General features: G+C 31.5%; 1 protein-coding gene across 1 annotated transcript in view; it reads left to right on the forward strand.

The window, feature by feature from the left end:
• Window positions 1–22304, forward strand: part of mylipa (myosin regulatory light chain interacting protein a) — a 34272-nt gene extending 11968 nt beyond the window's left edge. The window contains exons 3-7 of the mRNA XM_056480319.1: window positions 9119–9304; window positions 11882–12079; window positions 13157–13321; window positions 18397–18808; window positions 21070–22304. Of these exons, the coding sequence (XP_056336294.1) occupies window positions 9119–9304; window positions 11882–12079; window positions 13157–13321; window positions 18397–18808; window positions 21070–21249 (1141 nt within the window). The 3' untranslated portion in view covers window positions 21250–22304. The remainder of the gene's footprint in view (window positions 1–9118; window positions 9305–11881; window positions 12080–13156; window positions 13322–18396; window positions 18809–21069) is intronic.
• Window positions 22305–23934: the final 1630 nt, after the last annotated feature.

The raw sequence follows: 23934 nt of genomic DNA on the forward strand, positions 1-23934 counted from the left end.
TGGCTGTTAGACATTTCTGGCGTTTTGATGCATTTTAAAAAGCTTCTACCACATGTGTGTTTAGCTCAGCGTACTTCATTATTTATTATAATTTATTTACTTTTTTTTGTAAGGATTCAAACTAGTTTAATACTCGTATTTAGGCATGGGATGATAACCTTTTAAGGTATACCTTGGTTTTAGTCTAGGTTTTAAAACTGGCAAAATTTTCTGCTAAACCGTTCCTAAGATGCGTGTAAGATTTTTATTATTTTTTATTTTATTTTTTAGATCAACGGTACCTCCAACAAAAAAGATATTCAAAGATATAACTATAAATTGTAAAGAAATCAGTGTTTTTCACTAATGAAGACATGCACCAGAAGTCGATGATTAATTTGAATTATTTAGCCTGACATGTTTACTGTTCCAAAATACTTTAAATGTTTCTCAAAATAAAATATATTGTTCAAACGGGAAAAAAGTTCTTGTGTTTTTACCCAGACATTTTAAAAGAACATATTTTGGAGCAAGAATCATAATAAAGGTCTCTCTTTTGACACCAATTCCTTGCTTTTAGTCAACTGCGCAAACGCCGTTTGCATATTTCTTTTTGCCATTTTCTTCCTCTTATTTAGGAGTCAGTGCTTGATTTAAAAATGATCAGTTTAATTTCCATTTATTTAAAAGCAATGAATCATTGATCTAAAGGTTTCACAGGATAAAACTTTAATTGCAAACAGTTGATAAAATTACCTTGATTTAGTCGTGTTTTTACACTAGCGCTCTTACTGTGTTTATAGATTACACGCGCTCCAAAAACAGCAGAACAGGTTTAACCACCTTTCTGCATGAACTGTAGTAACCTATACCTTTTGTTTAGCTCAGGAATCATGTTGGCTCTGTTAAATTTTAGTTTTTCTAGCCTACGGCTTTATCAACATTTGAAAACTAATGCAGAACATCACTTCCCACAGGCGTTTGCTCACCAAACAGGTCTTTTGTTTGATTCCCCATTTTTGATTCCGTCTTCATCTGAATACTTGCCGTTTTTGCAAATGATGATTAACACTTTAGCGAGGAGGTGTTTACCTGTGATGCATGAGCTGCCGGCCGGGTTTACTAGAGTTCGTTGACTGCCAGTAACCTCCGCCACACCGCTCACAGCAATGTTATTTGACTAACTCTGAAACCACATTGTTTCTGAGGGCGCCTGAAAAGAATGAAGCTCCTGTGCGGATTGGCCTCTTTGTTGTTGTCTCCAGGCAGAAGCTTCTCGTTTCATTTCAGAGGAATGTTTTGTTCTTTTTGCTGCAGACCCCCAAACATCTGGCCCCCCACAACGACCATGCTTGAAACTGAGAAGAGAAAACAATTAGTAAAGGGAAGAATCCATGAAAACAAAAATAGTGGCCAAAATCCTGAAAGGTGTAGTAGCAACAGGATTTGAGTAAATAACGCTAACTTTTTTTCGGCTTAATGTCTTTGGCCTTTTAAAGAAAGCTAAAGTCTGCACACAGTATCAGTTTAGGGGAAAATACGAGCAAAAACAATATAAATGCATTAAATACTTTTATAATTTCTGCATGAGAATTTTTCAATTTATTTGTTTGACCTTCATACTTTTTTATTATTATTATTATTATTATTATTATTATTATTATTTTTTTTTTTTACAATTATTTAAATACAAAAGTAGTTAGTAGTGACACATTAAAATATATTTACTTTTTAAATGTTTTAATGTTACATTTACTTTGGTATTTTCAATCATTTGATCATCTATGATTTGTTTATGTAATAAAAATGATCTTAATGTCTTAACTTTGAGCATGTGTGCACATACGTTTCATAAAACTTGCAATCTTGCCAAGCTTCATCCTCTCTGTAAACCTTAATGTCTCCCAAACCAACTATTAGCTGGTTTGACAGCACCATAAACTTCGTGAACTCTGTAATTTTGATTATTTCCCTGTTGCCTGTCATGAGATTCGCTTTTCAGCCAAGTACCGGGGGAAATTCTGCAGAAAGTGCGCTGCATCTGAAGCCAAAACCTCAAAAACGAAAACAAACACCCTCCTTCGCAAAGCTCGCACTTCAGATATCATGGCATGACCCATTTCCAGTCAGCAGAAGGGTACAGGCGTTTTTAATTGAATCCTTCCAGCTACATGATCAAGCGTTTCTACTGTGAAGTGATTCTTTTTCATTTCTTTTTTTATTTTATTTATTTTTTTAATAAAGACAACTTGCCCCCATATATTTTTAAGTTTGAGTGTTTTGATTTGTTGTTGTTTTTAGGTGTGCCAGTGCTTATTGATTTAAAATGTAATATTGTAAACACCAGTATAATGGGGTGTGGATGCTTTTATAGGCAGTTTGCATACTCAAGACTTGTTTAGTTAAAGGAAACATGTAGAGTACTCCGTGCTCTACTTTTATTGCATTGCTCAAGAAGGATAGACAGACATTTGATTTCATAACACCAATTCTTGACCATCTGCAGTATTCACTTTTGCTTATCTGAAGGGGCTTTGAATTGACTGGGACAGGTGTTGAGTGAGAGTGGGACGCACCTGCGGCCCCCAGACCCCCCCTTATCCCCATTTATATGATAGTATTTCGCCACAACCGGCAGCTTTCAACTGCTCTCAGCTTACAGTGTCTTTCTCTTGTGAATTATTGACTTTGTGCTTGCTTTAAAAAGACTACTTTAGCACTGTAGTTAACTTTTTAAACTGTTGTTAGTTTGTTCAATATTTAACAAGTAGTGTGTGTAACTTTTTTTTTTTTTTTTTTTTTTTTTTTTTTTTTTTTTTTTTTTTAAAGTTAACACCAAAAGAAGTTTATTTTTATTTTTGCTCTTGAAAATGGGGACCTTTTGAGTACGTTTAGGATGGGGACTTGGTTATCAATATCTTCTATATCATAGTTTTTTTATTTTATTTTTATTATTATTATTATTATTATTATTATTATTATTATTATTATTATTATTATTATTATTAATTATTTTTATTTATTTAAAAAAATTATTATTATTATTTTTTAACTATGGTCAATCAGTAGCTGAATGTTTATTACACTTTAAATTTGCGAATGGAAATGGCATTTATTAAAGATGAGTAATGGAAACTTAATTTATTTAAGATGTGACTAATGGAAACATGTTGATTTTGCTAACCTGAAATATGTCGCAGAATTTTTTTTTTTTTTTTACATGAGGTGGGTTTCAGTCAATTTGGCAATGGGGGTGGGGGGATATACATTTTTATTTTTATAAATTTACAGTTTATTTAATATTTTGCATTTACAGGTCACCTGGCTTATGTAAAAGTGAAATGATCATTCCTTAAAGATATAATGGGTTTATTTGTACCAGACATGGGCCGGTAAAAGATTCTGGTGGTATTATAACTTTGGTTATAAATATCACAGTTTCACTATACTGTGATTACTGCTCCCAAATATATATATATATATATATATATATATATATATATATATATATATATATATATATATATATATATATATATATATATATATATATATATATATATATATATATATATATATATATATATATATATATATATATATATATATATATATATATATATATATATATATATATATATATATATATATATATATATATATATATATATATATATATATATATATATATATATATATATATATATATTTTTTTTTTTTTAAATGTCTGGGTAAAAAACAAAAACTTTTTCCCTTTTGCACACAAAATATTTTGTTTTGAAAAACATTTTAAAATATTTTGAAGCAGTAAAGATGTCTGGCTAAATAAATTAAATGAATCAGTGACTCCTGCTGTCTTCATTATTCCTGCTGTTACAATTTAAAACAGTATCTTTGGATATCTTTTCTCCTGGAGATGCTGTTGTCCAAAAAAAAAAAAAGCATAAAAATGTAAATTAAAAAATCTTACACATACTTTAGGAACGGTATAAAATTGACTGTTTTAAAACCTTGACTCTTCCAAACTGAGGTATACCTTGAAAACGGTTATCGTCCCATGGCATTTGGACAAATTGGCTCTCTTGACAAATGAAAACTTCCACAAGCCCTTCACCACTAAAGAAGAAAAAAAGATGACTTGTCTGCCAGCATTCTGCAGTATCAACCTTTTTTAGATTTCAACAGAAAAAATAAACTAAAATGAGTAAATGATGACCCTTTTTTAAAATTTTTGTGTGAACTTTATTAAAAGTTTAGGTGATCCCTTTAATGCTTCAATTACACTTGCACTTCTCCTTTTATTAATATTAATAATAGTCACTGATTTGGCCATGATGTTATACATAAACTTACCATGATCTTTCATCTTTATTTTTTTTTTGAATGGCTAATCAAAAGACGAAAACATTTTAGTCGTTAACAAGAACATTTGCGTCATTTCGTAAGTAGATTTTTATCAACATCTAGATAGCATCACTAAATGTCGTCATTTATGGCAAGGCATGGTTCACCCCAAAAATGAAAACAGTCATCATTTACTCGACCTTTACCATTTTTCTGTTGAAAAATGTTGGAGACCTGTAATCATTGACATCCATAGTACTTTTTTTTTGTTTTTGTTTTTTTTTTTGTTTTTTTTCCTACAATGGATGTCAAAAGTAACGCGTTTCATTCAAAAATCATCTTGTGTTCAACAAAAGAAAGAAACTCAAAGGTTCAGAATGACTTTGAGTGAATAAATGAGTAAATTTAAAATTTTGAATGAACTATCCCTTCAACTTTTTCAATTCTGCAGTTTACAGCAGGCTACTGTAATGTGCTCTCTAGTGGCACATATAAACCTCATGTTCACAGCAGCCTATTAGATGGTGAAAGATCACATTGTGTGTCGTGTGTCTGTTGACGTCGAGCAGCTGCGTGTTGCTAAGATTAGCACTATAACGATCCTGACTGAACATGCGCTCATGTTCTGTCCAGGAGAAGCAGGAGTTTGACCGCTAGTAACCTCAGCCTCCTCCTCCCCTCCTCCTCCTCCATCAGACGCCTTTGTTTTGCCTGCCAGGTAATTCATCACACGAGTCTGATGTCAAACAGGGAAGTGCCTCGTCAGACTCCCTTTGTCAAACGGCAGCTCTTGTTTATTTGTCTGCCTTATGAATCCACCTCAATTTCTTTTTTTATTTTTTTTTATTTTTATTTTTTTTTTTTTTTGTCTAGTGTCCTTTTTTCATCCAAAGTCAATGTTTATCGGCCCGGGGCTTTTGTCGGCAGCACTGTGCGAACTGATATGCCGGTGTTTGTTTTCCTAAAGAGCCATCGCCTGTGTGCAGATCAGGAATATCTCCAGGCCTGTGTTTTTTGGTGTTCCCATGCTCTGGTCTGGAACAGGCATGCTGGGGGGTAAACATCAGCTCTGTTTGGGCTCTAAACCTCGTCTTGGGAGACTTGTGAAATTTATGGTGGATATAAATGGACTGAAGGGCTTTGGGTCAGATGGGTATAAAGCTAAAAGGTCAGAGCTGGTTAAATTGCAGGAAAATTGAGAATTTGGGGACTATGATGTTGTTAAACAGGCTTGTGAAGAAGCACAGGAGCAGATAAACTGCTGATACAGTTCAGGAAATGTCTGGGTTTTTTTTATTTTTTTTTTTTTTATTTTGCATAATCATCAGTGTAATGCAGAAACAACCACACAAACATGATTAGAATAATTGATGATTAAGATGCTGCAAGTTAATGTAATTAAATATTAAATCATTCTTAAATGACATAAAATTTGCAGCTTAAATCATTAACATTTTAATAACCAATGCTAAACAATATTTTAGATTTATCATTTTTTTTAAATATTAACGATTTTACTAAATTATAATGTGAAGAATAGAAGTTGTAAAACATTTTTATTACCTTTTTTGACAATTGTACCTACTACTACTACTACTACTACTACTAATTAGTAGCAGCTAAGATTGTAAATAAATATTCATATAATAATATTTGCTAAGATTTGTAAAATTAAGTTTATTTAAATATATTTGCAAAGATTGTAAAATTTATATTTATCTAAATATGATGATGATGATGATGATGATGATGATGATGATAGTGATTGATTATTGCTAAGATTGTAAAATTAAATATATTGATTATAATAATATTAATATTTGCTAAGATTGTGAAATTAAATATTTATTCAAATAATAATAATAGTAATAATTGCTAAGATTGTAAAATATTCTAATAATAATAATAATTGCAAAGATTGTAAATTATATTTATCTAAATTTTATAATGATGATTATGATTGCTAAGATTGTGAAATAATTTTTTTATTTTACTCTGGGCAATTCTCAATATAATAATAATAATAATAATAATAATAATAATAATAATAATAATAATAATAAAATAATAATAATAGTAATATTTGCTAAGATTGTAAATAAATTAGTAGTAGTAGTAGTAGTAGCAAAGATTGTAAAATTTAATGTATAGAAATAGTATAATAATAATAATAATAATAATAATAATAATAATAATAATAATAATAATAATTGCTAAGATTGTAAGATGAAATAATTTTAAAATGTAAATTACAATGAGTATAGATTTTAATCCGTGTTAAGTGGTTTTTACTTGACATTTATTAATTTTAATAAATAGGAAAATATTTACAGTACTAACAATTACTAATTGTGTAATTTTAACAAATGTTACTCATAATTATCTCTAAATGTGAATATTTTGTTTCTAATGGCATTATCATAACTTGTTTGTTTATTATTATTATTATTATTATTATTATTATTATTGTGGTTATTTTCATACTGCATAATTAACAATTTAGTGCATGCAAACTGCCTTTCACATTGCAATGTAATTGAACTGTCTGTCCCTACATTTTCCAGCTGAGCAGGAAGTGCTCTGACTCTGTCAAGGTGAAAAACATTCCCACAGAGAGAATGGCTCAATAACAAGATAAGTCAATGACAAACCAGAGTCCTCCTGCCTGGATTGTGACTTTTAATGTCAACTTTTCCTCAGTCCTCTCCTAAAACAGACCGATCAAAGACAAAACAACAGAAAATGAAAAATAAAATCCATTCGCAGTAAAACACCTTTTAGCAACAGGATTTTCTGTCAGCGCTACATTATGGCTCTATGTCAGCAGTGAGTGTTTCTTATAATTTCTTTGTAACGTTGTGCTTATCATTTGAAACACGCTGGCGGTTTTGTGCATTAGAGGCCTTATAACCTCAGGAGTCATTTTTGCTGGCAGATAAGAGAGATTAAACCGAGACGAGGGCAAAAGTCAAAGCACTTCACACACACAAATGCAGTCGGAAAGTGTTCCTGTTTCATTTTTGATGTGAAAGTGACAATTGTATGAAATTGGAGCTCCATTTCTGCATTTTCGTTGACCTTTTGATATTTTCAATTGATATTTGATCACTTCTTGTTTTGACTGTTTCTTCTTAAAGGGACCGCTTAACTAAAAACATATGTTCATGTTCAGTGCTGTTGGGTTTGAAGGCTGCAATTTGTGGTTTCTTTCTTAATCCAAATGACATGTAAATTCTAGTGTGGTAACGATACCTTGCATTAGGAACTATAGTCTGACTGCTTAAAGTGATTAGTTACTTGGTGATTTAAACCAGTTATAACTTGGAACCATTGATTCTGCTTATTTTTTGTTATTAATATTAATTATTCACTTTTTTCATTTACTTAAGGAAATGGGTTTAATCACACTTTTTTTTCTTAATTTCTTATTTTCTTAAGATTGTAGTATTCAATATTTATTTGGAAAAAAAATAAAGAAATTTACAAAAGGAATAGGTTTTAATGTCAGTATTAAGTGTTTTAGTTTTTAACATTTATTAATATTAATAAATGAGGAAAATATCTACAATAATAACAATTGCTGGCAGAAAATTAAGTCATTAATAACAATTGTGTCATTTGACAGTGTTTGTGGTCACTCCATAATGAAACGTATCTGCAAGCAGAATAAGAATATTTTGCATTATCATAAGTAATTGTTGGTGTGCAGTTGTTGTTGATACCTTGCAATTAGTACTGTAGTCTGACTCCTTATAGTGATTAGTTACTTGGTGATTAAACCAATTATAACTTGGAATATGTACGTCAACCAATTGTTTTCACAATGTATGTTAATTTTGATATTATTCAAGTAAATTTTTTTTTTTATTTCACTGTAATAATTTATTTTTATTTATTTTATTTTTATTTTTTTCTGGCAGCTGGGGTGCCGGGAGTGTAAAAAAAAAAAAAAAAAAAGCTGTTAAATTAGACATTTGTTGTCTGCGCCAATAGCCTAGTGGTTATTGTCGACATAGCACCCAGGTGCTCGCGGCGCCACTCTCTCCCCACACTTTCCTGTCTGTTAATCTCCACTGTCCCATCATTAAACTGCCCCCCCCCCCCCCCCCCCCCCAAAAAAAAAATTATTAATTAAATAAAAATACATAAACTTAGACATTTATCGTAACATAAATGACGTTAAATTACAGAAATATCCTTGAATTTACATTTTTCCGTAGATTTCTGTAATTAAACGGCCATTATTTTGCTTAACTTTTTTTTTTTTTTTTTTTTAAAGTTTACTTTTTTGATAATTTTGATTAGGATAATCATGTTGTACCATTGATATAAAAACTTTGTGGAGTAATTATTTTTCTTAAATTATTGAATGTAGTAGTTTTTTTTTTTAATCCTCCAAAGTATTTTTAATTTAATTATATAATATTTAAAATATTAAAAGGAATTAAGAAGCAGTAGTAAATTCTGGAAAATGCACAGTCAGTAAAACAGGATTTGTAGTCTGCGTTTAGAAAGAAATGTAATTACAATGTGTTTTTGGTTATCTGATTGCATAAGTGTAATTTGATCCAATCAGTTACTATACAAAAAAAGGTAATGCAATAAAACATTTGTTAAATGCAGCACACGTGTGCAAGACATGTTTTTGTAAATTGAGTTGCTTCAGTCTGCATGAATCGTACTTGTTTTCGAGACGTAGCAGCTGTCCGAATCCATACAACCTTCACTTACTTTCCACAACACCTGCTTCCACCCATTACTAACTCCATCTCTCTCTCTCTGTGCTGTTGTCCAGGCACCTGTTCTTCATGCATGTGAAAGAGGATCTGCACCGTGGGCATCTGCGCATGTGCTCAGAACAAGCCCAAGAGCTTAGCGCACTCCTCGCACAGGCCGAGTTTGGGGATTATAACCAGAACACAGCCAAGTACTGGTACACTGAACTCTGCGGCTCGGAGCCAAACCAGACCACCATCAACAGGTAAACCAGAACCCTAGAAATGTTTTTATTTTATTTTTTAGTTTGTTTTTGTTTTTTCCGTTTTTATTTATTTTTTTTTATGCATTTTACATATTTTATATTTATATTTGACATTATTTACATTGATATTTACATTTTGAATTTATTAATAACATTAAAGCAGATCTATTTTTTATGTTTCTTTTTCAAATAATCTGACCAAAATTTTAAAAGAACAGCTTTTAGAGTTTAACGGGGTCCTGTTTTGTTTTGTTTTTTTTGTTTTTTTTCCTGATCTCTGATGTCCCTGTGGTATTTATGTGAAGTTTCAGCTCAAAATACTCAACACCTATTTTATACATCACTTTGACACTGCCCCTTTTAGGCTTTGATCCAAATTTTGCCGTTTTGGTGATTTGTTGCTTTAAATTCAAATGAGATTGTGCTCCACAAATGCGAAAAATGTCTCTGCAGCAGATTCAAAACAGGACTAACATTATCTTTGTGAAAAACTGGAACTGTCAAAAGATGTGGCTTAGAGGAAGGTAGTCAATGAAGACTTTAATGTTCATTTGTGAATCATAATTCAACTGGTACAGTGAAAACTCTAATGGTGGACGGCTGCTTCTCACTCAGGGCTGTCTATGGTAATAAGGGAGAGATCATCACTAATGGGCCAGGCTTTTCCTCTCTGATGACATGTACAAAGAGAAAATATCAGTGAAAAGCTTTTCTGCAGTCTGCTTTTATGAAGTCTGATTATAAAATTAATTAAATGTTTACCATTAGATGCTGGCTATATTCTCGCATGGTTGCCTCCAACCATTATAAAAATGATGTTTCATAAAAGATCCCCTATATAAAATCTCGTCTTTTGAGATATTATAAACTATAAATGTATTTGCTGTCACTTTGGATCAGCTTAGAGTATGTTAAAATTTTAAACTGTATTGTAGGGATGTCCTGATCAGGTTGTTTTTGCCCCCGATTTGCCTCATTTGATTTTGAGTACAGAAAATCTGTCCACTACTTGTATAAAACATATAAAAAAAAAAGAATAAAGAAGAGCGAAGAAACAGATCAAGGATGTCCCTTTATATTTTTCCCCTAGTAATAAATAATATATATTCCTCACTTTTGGACTTTATTTTTATATTTACTGTTGCACTAATCAAATATAAAAACAAATGGCACCTCAACTTCTACCCGACAGGCAATCCAATTTTTTTTTTACATATCTCAAAGTTTGCTATGGCAGTGTTGTCGTCATCAACTTTGTGATGCCTCCAGACTGTAGACATACTTGCGCTTTCTGCTTCATGTTCTACTTTGCCGGCATTTAACCAATAGCATCTCTGCAACAAAGTGATGTCATGGCGCATATATTGCTGTTTCTGTGTGAAGTCGGGAAAGAGGTCTAACTCTGTGCCACTACATAACTATAGATGTGTTAAAGTGTGTGTGTGTCCGTGTTCCGAACGGGAGGTAATGTCCAATTCCGATAGAGTTTGAAACCGCGTGATTGGGCCCGATTTCCGATCACGTGATCTGATCTGGACATTCCTACTCTATTTTCACCTATAAAATGAAGCTCTAAACGTTAATCTAAAGGGTATTTAGTCACTCAGATAATAAGAAAATACTGCAGTTCTATTATTTCTCACTGCAATTTGTTTGTGATGTAAATGCATCTCTTCTGAGAACAATAAAACATGGTAAAATAAATATTAAACAAAAAAAATAAATAAGACTACAAGCACAGATCTTGGAGAAGCTAAATAACAACCCTGTTTTTGTAAAGAATGCAAATCTATTTGCTATAATATAAATAATGCTAGGGCAGTGGATGTTCTTTTACCCTTAAAGTGCTGTGGTTGGTTAGTTGTCCAAATGAGCGCAGTGAGCTGTAATCCGTGCCCTTGTGAACCTCTTATCCAAGCCTGTGTGGATGTAAACAAAGCACTCGTAATGCCGTTTGACTAATTGCAGCTCTCCTTTTATACACTTCTGTTCAAAGTCTAGCTTGTTTTGGCTAGTAAACGGACTTGCTAATCAAACACAATTGAGAGTGGATTAATGAAATCTTTTCTATAGTGATTAATCACTGTCATCAAATCAAGTTAAGGCTAATGCATACATGAAGTAAATCAAAGGGCAACACGGAGCCATGGACTATTTCAGTGACTGAAGCAATATTAAATTACTAGTTTATCCACGTCTACAAATTGGTTGGAAGGAAAGAAACTATTATCATTTTGAAAAGACGTGATCGGGTAGTAGGTCTGAGATGTAGAATTGGTCACTCAAGACTTGCTCATGTTTAATGAAAGCAGAAGAAAAACCTATTAATGACTTGTGTAAGAATATTTTGTTAATATAATAATTATAAAACATATTTAATAATAGAATATATATTAGTGAATGCTTTTGTTCAGGAAGTGCTTAAGAGAGATGTTTAAAAAATGCGTCTTCTGAAGGGATTTTAAAGGATGTATCATTGATCAAATTGAAACAACTTTTTATTTACCATAATTGGGCATGTGATCAAGTGGGGTGTGCGTTTTCCTCTCAGACTCAATGCGTCTTGTGCTTTTGCAGTATCATAGCCAAGCACAAGGCTCTGGAGGGTCTGAGCCAGGCCTCGGTGGAGTATCAGGCGCTGCAGCTGGTATCGTCACTGGAGCATTATGGGGTGGAGTGGCACTGGGCGCGGGACGCTGAAGCACAAAGACTGGCTATCGGTGTGGGTCCAGAGGGCATCGCTATCTGTCGAGATGATTTCAGCCTGGTCAACAGGTCAGACACAGACAAATGGTGTAATTGTTTGTCTAATAATTTGCATTAATCATGTTACATTAAGTCTGTTTACTGTGCATTTTTATTAGAAGAGTATCTGTTTGTCTGTTTTATTTATTTGTTTATTTGTATTTACTTTGTATTGATATTTATTATTTGTATGCATGTGTTTATTTTTTTATTATTATTTTTTTTATTATTTATATTTATGAATACGTGTATTTGTATCCTATACCATTTCTATTTATTTGGTGGTTATTTTTTGGTGTTTGTTTGTATTTAATATTTGTATTTTAATTATTTTTTAATAAAATATTTTATTTATTTAAATTAGGTTGTATTAAAAATCTCTTAAGTCACCAATGATCATCAATACTGGCATTTCCACCTTCAGAAAACGTCTTGATAGTACTTTATACATGTATACAAAAATTCATTAAAACACAGATTATTATAAACTATAGCATTTGAATTAAAAGTCAACTCAAGTCGCCGTCAAATCATTTAAAAGTTACTTGTAATGGGAACAAAATATAAGTCATATATAACTATATTAGAACAAAATTGTGTATACCGTTTGAGTTTCATTTATATTCCGTATATACGAGTTGTATTAGTAAATTAGAAATAATGAAATTGTGTATTTACAACCATTCATTATAAACCGTACAGGTCTAGTATGCATATTTGCTATATACATATCTTTCTGAATATAATTAAAGCTAAATGATGTCACTCCTTTGTAACAGCTCGTATAGATTTCCCACAATTTTAGCTACAAAATGTACTTTAATTATGTTTCAGTATCTATGTATGAGGTTATCATTTGGCATCACAATGAGTCAGTGTGACCGGTGCAGATCATAAACATTTTTATTTTTTATACATGTTTGACTGGATGTTCTGGAGTGATTGCAGATTGTGCCATAACATGGAAGCTTCTATAAAAAAAATCTAAATAGTCTGTACCATTCTAAATGCATTAGTCTAAATGCCTCTAAATTATTATAAATGTAGACCAAGTGAATTTGTGTCATCTAACTTTGTCTAATGCATCATCTTTTCCCTTTGATGCAGGATTTCCTATCCCATCATTCAAATCGCCACACAGTCAGGGAAGAGCGTATACTTGACTGTCACCAAGGAGAGCAGCGACAGTGTGGTCCTGCTGTTCAAGTTGATCAGTAATCGAGCCGCCAGTGGACTTTACCGCGCCATCACAGAGACGCACGCTTTTTACAGGTGAGACGCACTTTGACGAGCACATCCAGGGGTCAGAGACCATAAAACTCTTCATTGAACACAGTCATGCTTCATTACATTCTAAAATCGTGTAACATTAGTGTGGAGTTAAGCAGCTTTGCAGGTTGGTATGGTGACACTGCTGGAAAAAAAAAAAAACTATTTATTTTTTATGCTGCCTGTCAATTTTTAGGTTATTATTATTATTATTATTATTATTATTATTGTTAATTAAATAATTATTTCTCTTTTTATTTATTTATATTTTTTTCTAGAGTATAGTCTAAAGAAAACATTTGTATACACTTAAGCATTTTTTTGTCTCACTTTATCAGCTTGGTTATTTAGAACCTGACTTTATCTAGTATTTGTTTTTGTGTTTGAACTGCATTCAAAATAGCACATTATAATAAATCTCTCTTTTGAATATATCTTAGAAAACTTGTAATAACAAAACAAATATTTAAATTCTTAATATTATTAAAGTATTGTTATCTAGTGTTTTTTCACTTGCCTTTTACGTGCGAATATGCACTCCTTTTTTCACATTTATTTTTAGCATCTAGCATGGTTGATTATACTTGTTTGTATGCCTTTTTCTATCTATGGTCATGGTAGTGATAATCTCTCTTTGGCATGATTCTTGTTAGTTTTCTTGCATTGTTTTTGTAGAATGCAACGGTGTCAGCGGTTTAAATTAATTAGTTTTTTTTTTCTGTTTTATAGAAATACAGGATTATGAGCTTTTATTTTGGACTTTCTCTGAAGATTTGATTTGCATATTTGGACTTTGGGTATTTTGAAACGGCAAGCTTGGAGAAAGTATTGCATGGTTAATTTAGTTATAAAGTAACCAATAATGAAATGGTAGCATAAGTGGGTCAGACTTATGAAAAAAAAAAAAAACTGTTAACAACTAAAATACAGTAAATAGTTATTCAGTCTACAAAAAAAAGTCTCATAATATAATAGTTTACACAAATTAAAAAAAAATCCCAGTGGGTCATTAAATAAAAAAAATAAATAAAATCCCATGAGTAATCAAATGTTTTTTGTTTTATTTTTTTTAAGTTTATGCAACAGACAGACTGAGCGATTTATTTTAAAATCACGTGGAATTTAATAAAGATCCCATAAAGCAATGCATTAAATGAAAACAAATGCGTTTTTTGTCAATCACGAATAAATACAGACGATTATATATAAAATCTTCCATTGAAATCAACCAATAAAAATCATCAGTCAAAATAGAGTAAAATCAATAGACACAGATAAGCTTTAATCTCATGAATCCGTTATCTCATAAAGTAAATTCCCATAATAATCATTTTCATGATTAAATTCTCAAAGCATTATTTAAATTAAAACTAATTGACAAATTCTGGTTTATTTAATTGATTATTAAAATCTTTTAATACAATAATAAATTAAAACCCATAAATGAATGAAATCCCATGAATCAGAATCACTTAAACTAAGTTTTAAACTTTAATTCAGTCTTAATAGAGCAGTCAAAAAAAAAAAAAAACTGAGATGTCGCTCTCTAGCAACGTGCACTCCCATTATTCAACCCTGACAGTGTTACATAAGCCTGCTTTCACCTGTTTAAATGCGTGTTAGTGTGTGAGGTGCAGTTTCTTCGGCTCCCGATAAGAGCTTTTTATTGGCGAGATGCTGGATAAGCAGTCAGCTGCTGCTCTCCGCCCTTCAACTCTAACAAGCGACACCATCCTTCATTTTCACCGCTCCGCCAGCTTTTCAGTAGCCCATTATCCCTGATGGATAATGGAGAATTGGAGGTGCGGAGCGACAGACGCTCTGCAGATAACCTCCTAATGTCTGATCTGCTGTAGAAATGGCTGATATCATATCACTTGAGATATACAGGTAAAAATCCTCGCCATGATAATAATTAGTCCTGATGATAATAAAAAACGTAGAAATGAAGTTGTTTGGTCAGGGCTAAACAGTATTATTAAAAAAATAGTGTGTATGCATGCATGTGCAATACAGTTCTGCATGCCTATGAGCCAGTTTACAAACAGTTGTCAAGCAAATGTCGTCCTTTTGAGAACAGACCTGGTTTTATTTTTACACACTGAGGTAATCATACCGTTTGTTTATCAAACCATAGTGTTGACTACACAGTTGTTATTGTAAATGAACTAATACGAAGTCAAACTAATGGTCAAAAAAAATAAAACTAGAACAACAGTCACTAAAAAACTGAAACTCAGTAAACGAATGAGGAAAATAAATAAAACAAAGTAAAACTGAAATAATTATCAAAAATAAATAATAATTTTCAGAATTCAAATGATGATTGATGATGGCTGTTTAGACAACCTGTAGATGTCTCTTTTACAGCAAAACACACCAGTCAAGCACATGATTGTTTGCAAAATCATCATTTATTACACCGTAAACAAAATCCTGGTTGCCTCGAGTCCATTGAAATTATGTTAAACTGACTTTAAAAACCGCTTAACTTATAAGTTAATCATGTTCTAACTTAATTTGATAAGTTACTATGAAGTAAAAACATGTGCTGTCATGACTAATTAATCATATAATTTTTTTTACAGGGTAATAAGATCCATGTTCTAGATTTTCTTCTTTTGTTAAATATAAACTAGTTGTATATGATTAATCCATGTATGATCTTTATGAAGGCATTTTGTTTGAATTCATAATTTACTTATATTCGCTCTATTTGTTTTTGTATTCAATGTTTGCTTAATCTTTTTGTTATTACTAAGAGGTTTGCACAGGAGTTAAAGTAAGCTGGGTGAACATAAGACTTTGCTTTGGTTTACTCTGGATGTGTTTTGTTGACTTTGCAAATCTAGAAGTACTAAAACTAAATGGAAATCATTTCATTTCAACTAAAGAAAAAGCCATATAATGGAAAAAAATGATACGAAATGATAAATAGGAAAACCATTAATGAAACAAACTAAACTGAAATGTAGAGCCATTTTAAAAATGTATTGGAAAAAAATAACTAATTTTAAAAAGGCATAACTATAATAAGCATGGTCAATTACCATTACATAATAAAAAAAAAAAAATATATATATATATATATATATATATATATATATATATATATATATATATATATATATATATATATATATATATATATATATATATATATATATATATATATATATATATATATATATATATATATATATATATATATATATATATATATATATATATATATATATATATATATATATATATAAATATATATATATATATATATAAATATATATATATATATATATATATATAAATTTTTTTTTTTTTTTTTTTTTTTTTTTTTTTTTTTTTTTTTTTTTTTTTTTTTTGAAAACGCATACAAAATAAATTTTTCCACTGTTTGTTCATGTTCAGTTTAAGCATTTTTACGCTTTATTTATTTTTTTGTTTCCACACTATACTTTTTTTTTTATCAGTAGTTTGGAGTAATCAAAGGTTTAAGTCATAATAGTTTTGAAAACTTTAGAAAAATCAGTGATTCTCCACTGGCCTTTTGTCTCTTTTAAAACCAAAACATCCACATGAATCATGTTGCTGCTACAAGATTCGCTAGAAGTTTCTATTTTTTAACGTAATGCTGTCTTTTTAAATACATCAAAATCAATCCTCTAGCAAAGCAATTGGTTAAATTTATTTTGAAGCTTTGAAAGGCTTTTCTCCCATCACTAGCTACCATAAAAGCTGGATATCTTTGCATGTGTAATTAATGCATGAGGTTGCCCTCTAGCTTCCAGTGTGAATGAAGCGTTTTACATGTGCTCTCTCTGACATATTTTACTTTAAGTAAAATATTCTGACATATTCACTAAAAGTGAATGGGGGAACAGGAATGATAACACTTCTCTCTGAAGCTGCATTACTTTTTTGTATCAGTGGATCATTTTGAACTCATTCATTGTTATTGCAATAAACACCAATAAATGCTTGATGTCAGTAAAGCCGATTTCTAGGATTGGCAGTAAATCTTTAGGATGTGCTTTCAGATGGGGCAGCATTTACCACACACAGCTGTAGTTTACTGACAAGTTTTGCAAAATCCCATATAATTTTAATTAGGCGTTTTTTTTTTTGTTTTTTTTTTAATTAAATTAAATTTTAATTCTCTAATGACGACTGTTTGCATCGCTTCTCTGTAAATTGTCTCTGTTGCTGCTAATTCTGAAAATGCTTTAAAAAAAAAAGCAGTTTTGCTTTACTCACTTCATAACTTCAATTGAGTGTTTGAAAGAAATCCTTCGGTGAGATGATGATGATGATAATATATTGTTTCAGCATCGATGTCGCAATGAGATTCGCAATATACTCAACATTACATATCTTGTGACATTACTGTTATAGCTTCGTTTTCATCTGTTTTTGAGTCCTGTGACTTTATAATTATTTTTAAAGCATTCAGGCATAAGAAATGATACAGTGTGTAACTTTAATGATTTTTATTTTTAGTAATCAATTATTGTATCTTGCTCAAAATAATAAAACATTTGTTTATTTCAACTGTATCTCTTTTTATTTGTATTTATCTATACCTGGATGCACTTCTCTACAGAATCCTCCCAATCAGTCTAAAATTATTCATTTCCAAATAGAGATATTCAAGTCATCAGGTGAAATTGTATTCATATCGCAATGTATATCGCAGAATAATAATAATTTTATTATTTTTTTTCAATATCATATAGCCCTAATTTTATGATTACTCGTAAAAACAAGTCATATGAAGGTGTGCACTTAGTCATGTTGAATCAACTAAAGCAGTTAAACATTGTTTATCAGGCAACCAATATGTGGGTTTCCTGGTTGTTTCTTCACAGGTACTAGGCGTTTCTATGCTAGATAAGATTTACTACTGATCACAGAACCGTGCTTCCCTAGCAAGATGCACATGACAATCACAGTTGTTGATTTATCATGATTATGATTTTTAATTTCAATCTTTCATGCAGCACTACCAGCAAATATTGTGATTTTTGTATAGTTTATATTAAAATCCATCCTTTTAATCTCGTGTTAATTTTTGCCTATAGATGCGACACTGTGACCAATGCAGTCATGATGCAGTACAGCCGGGATTTCAAGGGTCACCTGGCTTCACTTTTCCTCAACGAGAACATCAACCTGGGGAAGAAGTACGTATTTGATATCCGCCGCACATCTAAGGAAGTGTACGACTACGCCAGACGTGCGCTTTACAATGCTGGGATCGTGGACATGATGTCTCGGCCGGGAGAGCGCACGCCATCAAGCCGCTCTCCGTCCCGGGAGCAGGAGGGGGCGCTGGACTGTGGGGGCTGCCAGCAGAGCCGCCTGCTGCAGGAGAAGCTGCAGAAGCTGAGGGAGGCTCTGCTCTGTATGCTGTGCTGTGAGGAGGAGATCGACGCCGCCTTCTGCCCCTGCGGACACATGGTCTGCTGCCAGAACTGTGCTGCTCAGCTGCAGGTCAGGCAACTTTCAACTTCATTTAATGACCGTTAAAAGTTTAAGCCTAAATGCATGTATAAAATTACTTGTATTAAAAATAAATCCAAAAAAATCACTGGGTAAATAAATGTAATTTTCTAAAGGAAATCCCATGAATACATAAATGAATTACATAAGACCTACTGAATGGTTAATTTAATTGTGAAATCATGTGAATTTAGTTATAATTATTTATTATAATTATTGTATGAGTATGTTAGATGAATGAAGCACTTTTTTTTTCAACATGGTGTCAAAGTGTCCTGCAAAAAGTGAAGTTATAGTATGGTGTAATCTTGTAGTACTAGTCCTTAAGTGTATTATAATCCTCCTTGATGCATTAAAGTTCTGGTTATGCCTAGACTCAAAAAAAATAAAAAAATAAAAAAAAACTGTCGTTTTCTGTTGTAAACTATATTTTAAAAGGGATCTAGTTAAATATAGTGAACATATCATTCACTCATTTTTTATATTTATATATCATGTTTTATATTTATATAGATGGATAGATTTTTTTTTTAAATATAATTTATTTTATTTTATATTTATATATTTATTCCCAAATGATGTTTAACAGAGCAAGGAAATTTTCACAGTATGTCCGATAATATTTTTTCTTCTGGCAAGTCTTATTTATTTTGGCTAGAATAAAAGCTGTTTTAAATTTAAGAACCATTTTAAGGTCAAAATTATTAGCCCCTTTAAGCTGTATTTTTTTTTATTTTTTTTTTCTGATAGTCTACAGAACAAACCCTTGTTATACAATAACTTATGCAATTTCCCTGCCTAGTTAACCTAATTAACCTAGTTAAGCCTTTAAATGTCACTTTTAGCTGTATAGAAGTGTCTTGAAAAATATCTAGTCAAATATTATTTACTTTCATGGTAAAGAGAAATTAATTACAGATGAGTTATTAACTATTTGTTTAGAAATGTTGAAAAAAAAATCAACTCTGTTAAACCGAAATTGGGGAAAAATTAAACAGGGGGGCTAATAATTCTGACTTCAACTATACATTTTATTATTAATATTTATTTGTTTACTATTTTATTCTATATTATTAGTTTATTGAAATTGTAAACTATTTTTTATTGCATATATTATAGAAAATTACAGAATCTTATATATTTTGATTTCTTTGGGATTAAAGGGGCAGTTCACTAAAAAAAATTCGAAATTACTCCCCCTTCACTTTTTCAAAACTTATTTGTGTTTTTTCAATTGAACACAACTTAAGTCATTTTAATGAATGCTAACTGTCACTCTTATACTTCCATAGTACCTTTTTAAACTATGGAAGTCAATGGGTACCATCAACTAGCTAAATAATTATTTCTAAACTTCTTTTTGCAAAAAAAAAACAACTTCTAAAGCATTAATCACAATGGGGGTAATTTAAATTTTTTGACTACTGCTTTTAACCTTTTAACTGCCCCACCAACCACAAAAAAAATAATAATTATAATAATTTGGATTGCATTTCTTAACTCCTAATGTCGCTGGTTAACACACTCCATGCATACCATAATTTCTAAAATATCGACCTCTCCCGAATGGTTGATTATGGTAAAAGTACCGGAATTAATACATCTACAATAACAATCAGAAAATATGAGTGTAAGACCAAAATTTATTTAAAAACAATCAAAATAAAATGATTTAGTATTAAAAAATGTCTTTATTTTTTTAAGTATGCTATAACATATTTCAGATTCTAATTTAACTTTTTAAATTATTTTTATTTAAACAATAAAACCAAAATCAAGTGTAGTAGTGCAACAGGATCTTGCTTGTTTTTGTAAACCAACAATGCTGTGTAGTGTAAACCCCATTATTCTTTAGATTTAGAACAGTCATTATTTCAAACAGTCAAACTATTGTCAACCATTTGGCAGAGCAGGCAGTTAAAGAGTTAAGACATGCCTAAACGCCTTATGTAACAACCTATAAAACAGTTACAACATTTAGAAAAAGCACCGAAATCAAATGGCTCAGGCTCAAACCAATAGACTTCCACAAAGCATGTTTCTCAAATACCACCATGAACGACATTAACCAGAAAGACTAAATCTCTGTTGCTGACATTTCCTCCATAGCCGTAATTAAGACTCCGCCATACATGGCATACAATCTACTGCCCCACATGACGGTTATATCAATATTTGAGTACCATATAACCATGCACACAGTATTTTATTGCGCTATAAATGCTGACCTAAGTCTCTTGTCTTTTTTTCAGTCATGCCCAGTTTGTCGGTCAGAGGTCGAACACGTCCAACACGTCTACTTACCCACATGTACCAGCCTACTAAACCTGACCATTGGGGAAAACAGTCCTGAACCCATCCATCGAGGCATGGCGGCCCATACCTGCACTACCAACGACTACTCAACCAGCGAGAAAATCTACCAAAACTAAACCGACCAACCCGCTCATCCACCGGACTGAAAGTCTGAGAGCCCAAGGTCGAATCGCTCCTCGGTGAAAATGTTTCTGAAACCATCGAGGAGCTGATTTCTTATTTTTTTTTTCCATGTCTGTGAATGTTTGTCTCTTAAATTAATTCTATCAGTTGATCTGATAATTGAAAGTGTTCTCTTTTACGCGTTTAAATGAAAGTGTTTATTTTCTTCATCCGCAAACGCATGCAGACGTTGATGTTTTCGCCTCATAACCTGCACAAAATCTGTATGCCGATGTTTAGAAAGTAGTTTATTTAAAAGAATTTTACGTTTCGCTTTTTTTAATATGCAACGTCCACTTTTTTTGAGTGTTTATTTGCTGTGGATTTGACTTTATTTTAAGTAGTTTTCCATGCCAATGAAGAAAAAGGTATTTAATGGCGGGGAGGTGGCAAAAACCCAGCACTTTTAAGACTAGAGGAAGTTGTCAAACTACTGATCCTCCTTTCATAGATTCATAACTTCCATAATCGACACTCCTGAGAGATTTATACTTTCAATTGTATTTGTTTTATTGTTTTCATTGTTTTTTTTGGTCGAAGAATAATTTGGTTTGAGTTTAAAAAGGGTACTGAGTGTGGTCTGCTAACCATTTTAAGAGATTGAGCTTTTTTATTATGCGTTGTTGTTTTGTGGAAGGTTATCTATAGGAAAGTTTTTATTTAAAACAAACAAAAAGATGATTAATCGACACTGTCACTTTACCAAGGAGTTTCCTAAGTGTATTGTTCCTAGGGGTTTGCCTTAATGTAGCAGCAACACGGTGTGTTTGATATGCATTCTTTCTTTGCACAGACCATTATTGAGAGATGAAGAGGACTATTTTCTTTCTACTGCAGACACGATATCCAATAGTCACAGCAGGGGATATTTTTTCAATTTGTACAAGTAGGATTTGTTTCTGTTTGTTTGAAGCAAAAACTATGCTCTGTAAATATACATAGAAGTAACTCTCAATCTTTTTATATTTGTTTGAACGAGAGGTATTAATAAAGCTGTTTTTTTAACAAATTATGAGTGTATGGTATGACTTTATTTTTTTTTTCTTTTTGTTAAGCACGGCAAGAAGTATTTTACAGACAATTCTGAGGTCAACTGGCATCAGTTCATATGATCAGCAGAAATAATGTTGGTTTATTTTATTTTTCTAAAACCTGTACCTACGAATAGGCATGGGCCGGTATAGGTTTCTGATCGGATAACCTTGAATAAAAATACTGTGGTATCACCATATTGTGATTACTGCTCTAAAATAAGTTACTTTTAAATGTCTGGGTAAAAACAAAAAGGTTTTTCCCTATTGAACACCATATTTTATTTTAGGAAACATTTTATAATATTTTGCAATGGTAAACATGTCAGGCTAAATGATTAAAATAAATAATTAGTTTCAAAAACATCCTGACATATACCTTAGGAACGAATTTTAGTGGTTTTAAAACCTTGACTTTTCCAAACCGCTGTAAACCTTGAAACCGACAGCCCAGCACACGATGTAAAAAAAAATAAAAACTCCACTTAAAATTTTAAGGTAATAAACTTCAGGACATTTTACTAAACTTAAATCGAGTCAAGTGCAGTATTTGGGTTGAAGTCAACTAAAATGTTGTGATGTTTATTGCCTAAAAATGTTGAGTCAACTTTGGGGGTTTTTTTTATTTTAAACCGTACAGTTTTTCTTCCAGCCCCGTTTCAACACTTTCCTGGAGGTTCAAAACAAGCCTGAAGAACTCTAATAGTTTGATCATGCGTGTTTAATTAGGGTTAAAGCTAAAATGTGCAGAGCTGCAGCCCTCCAGGAGCTGAGCTTGACACCTGTGGCTGAGGGCATATTGATGAGTCTTTACGAAAGAACGCAGTGTATGGAATAAATTCTCCACTGAAAGTCACATTACAGTGACGTCAACTTACCTTGACCGATTGGCTAGAGGGGCTGCTGTCAACCTCAACTAGTGGACCAATGATGACGCTGAAACCCGCTGTGATATTTATATGAAAATCAAATTCAATTCATCTTTATTTTTATAGCGCTTTTACAATGTAGATTGTGTCAAAGCAGCTTATTATAGGTGAAGAACATGGTTTTAGCTAATTGAAACCGCTTCAGTCCAGTTTTCAGAGTTTAAGCTCTGTTTAGTTCAGATCAGTGTAATGTAAATGTCACTCCTGAAAGCCCAAACACCGAAGAGCAAATGACATCTTTTGGAAGAGTAGGACATGGAAACGAGGAAAGGGGAAAAGCACGCAAATGGTTGAAATGTGTTAAAATATGGAAAACTTTAATTTCAGCTTTGTTCTTATGCAGTATAATTTTAAATGTTTGCATTAATAATTCATGCTTATTATTTTTTGACCTGTGACTGCATTTTATTAATCTAAATGGTTTTAAATACATTTATCGTGTTCATTTCTCATGTTTTTATAGTTTATTATGCTTATTATTTGTCGATATGCACTGTAAAATGCTGGTTTCCACAACTGATTTGTGTTGGTACAACATGAAGGAATTAATTAACTTTTAGTTTCTACAATTTTAAGTGAATTGAACATGAAACAATTCAGTTGTCCCCCAAAAAAACTCAAGAATTGTGTTTCAAAATTTCGTTGAACATAATTTTTTGAGTGTGTGAAAATTGATCCC

Source organism: Danio aesculapii, chromosome 19 (genome assembly GCF_903798145.1).
Source record: "Danio aesculapii chromosome 19, fDanAes4.1, whole genome shotgun sequence".
In the NCBI taxonomy this organism is placed as follows: Eukaryota; Metazoa; Chordata; class Actinopteri; order Cypriniformes; family Danionidae; genus Danio; species Danio aesculapii.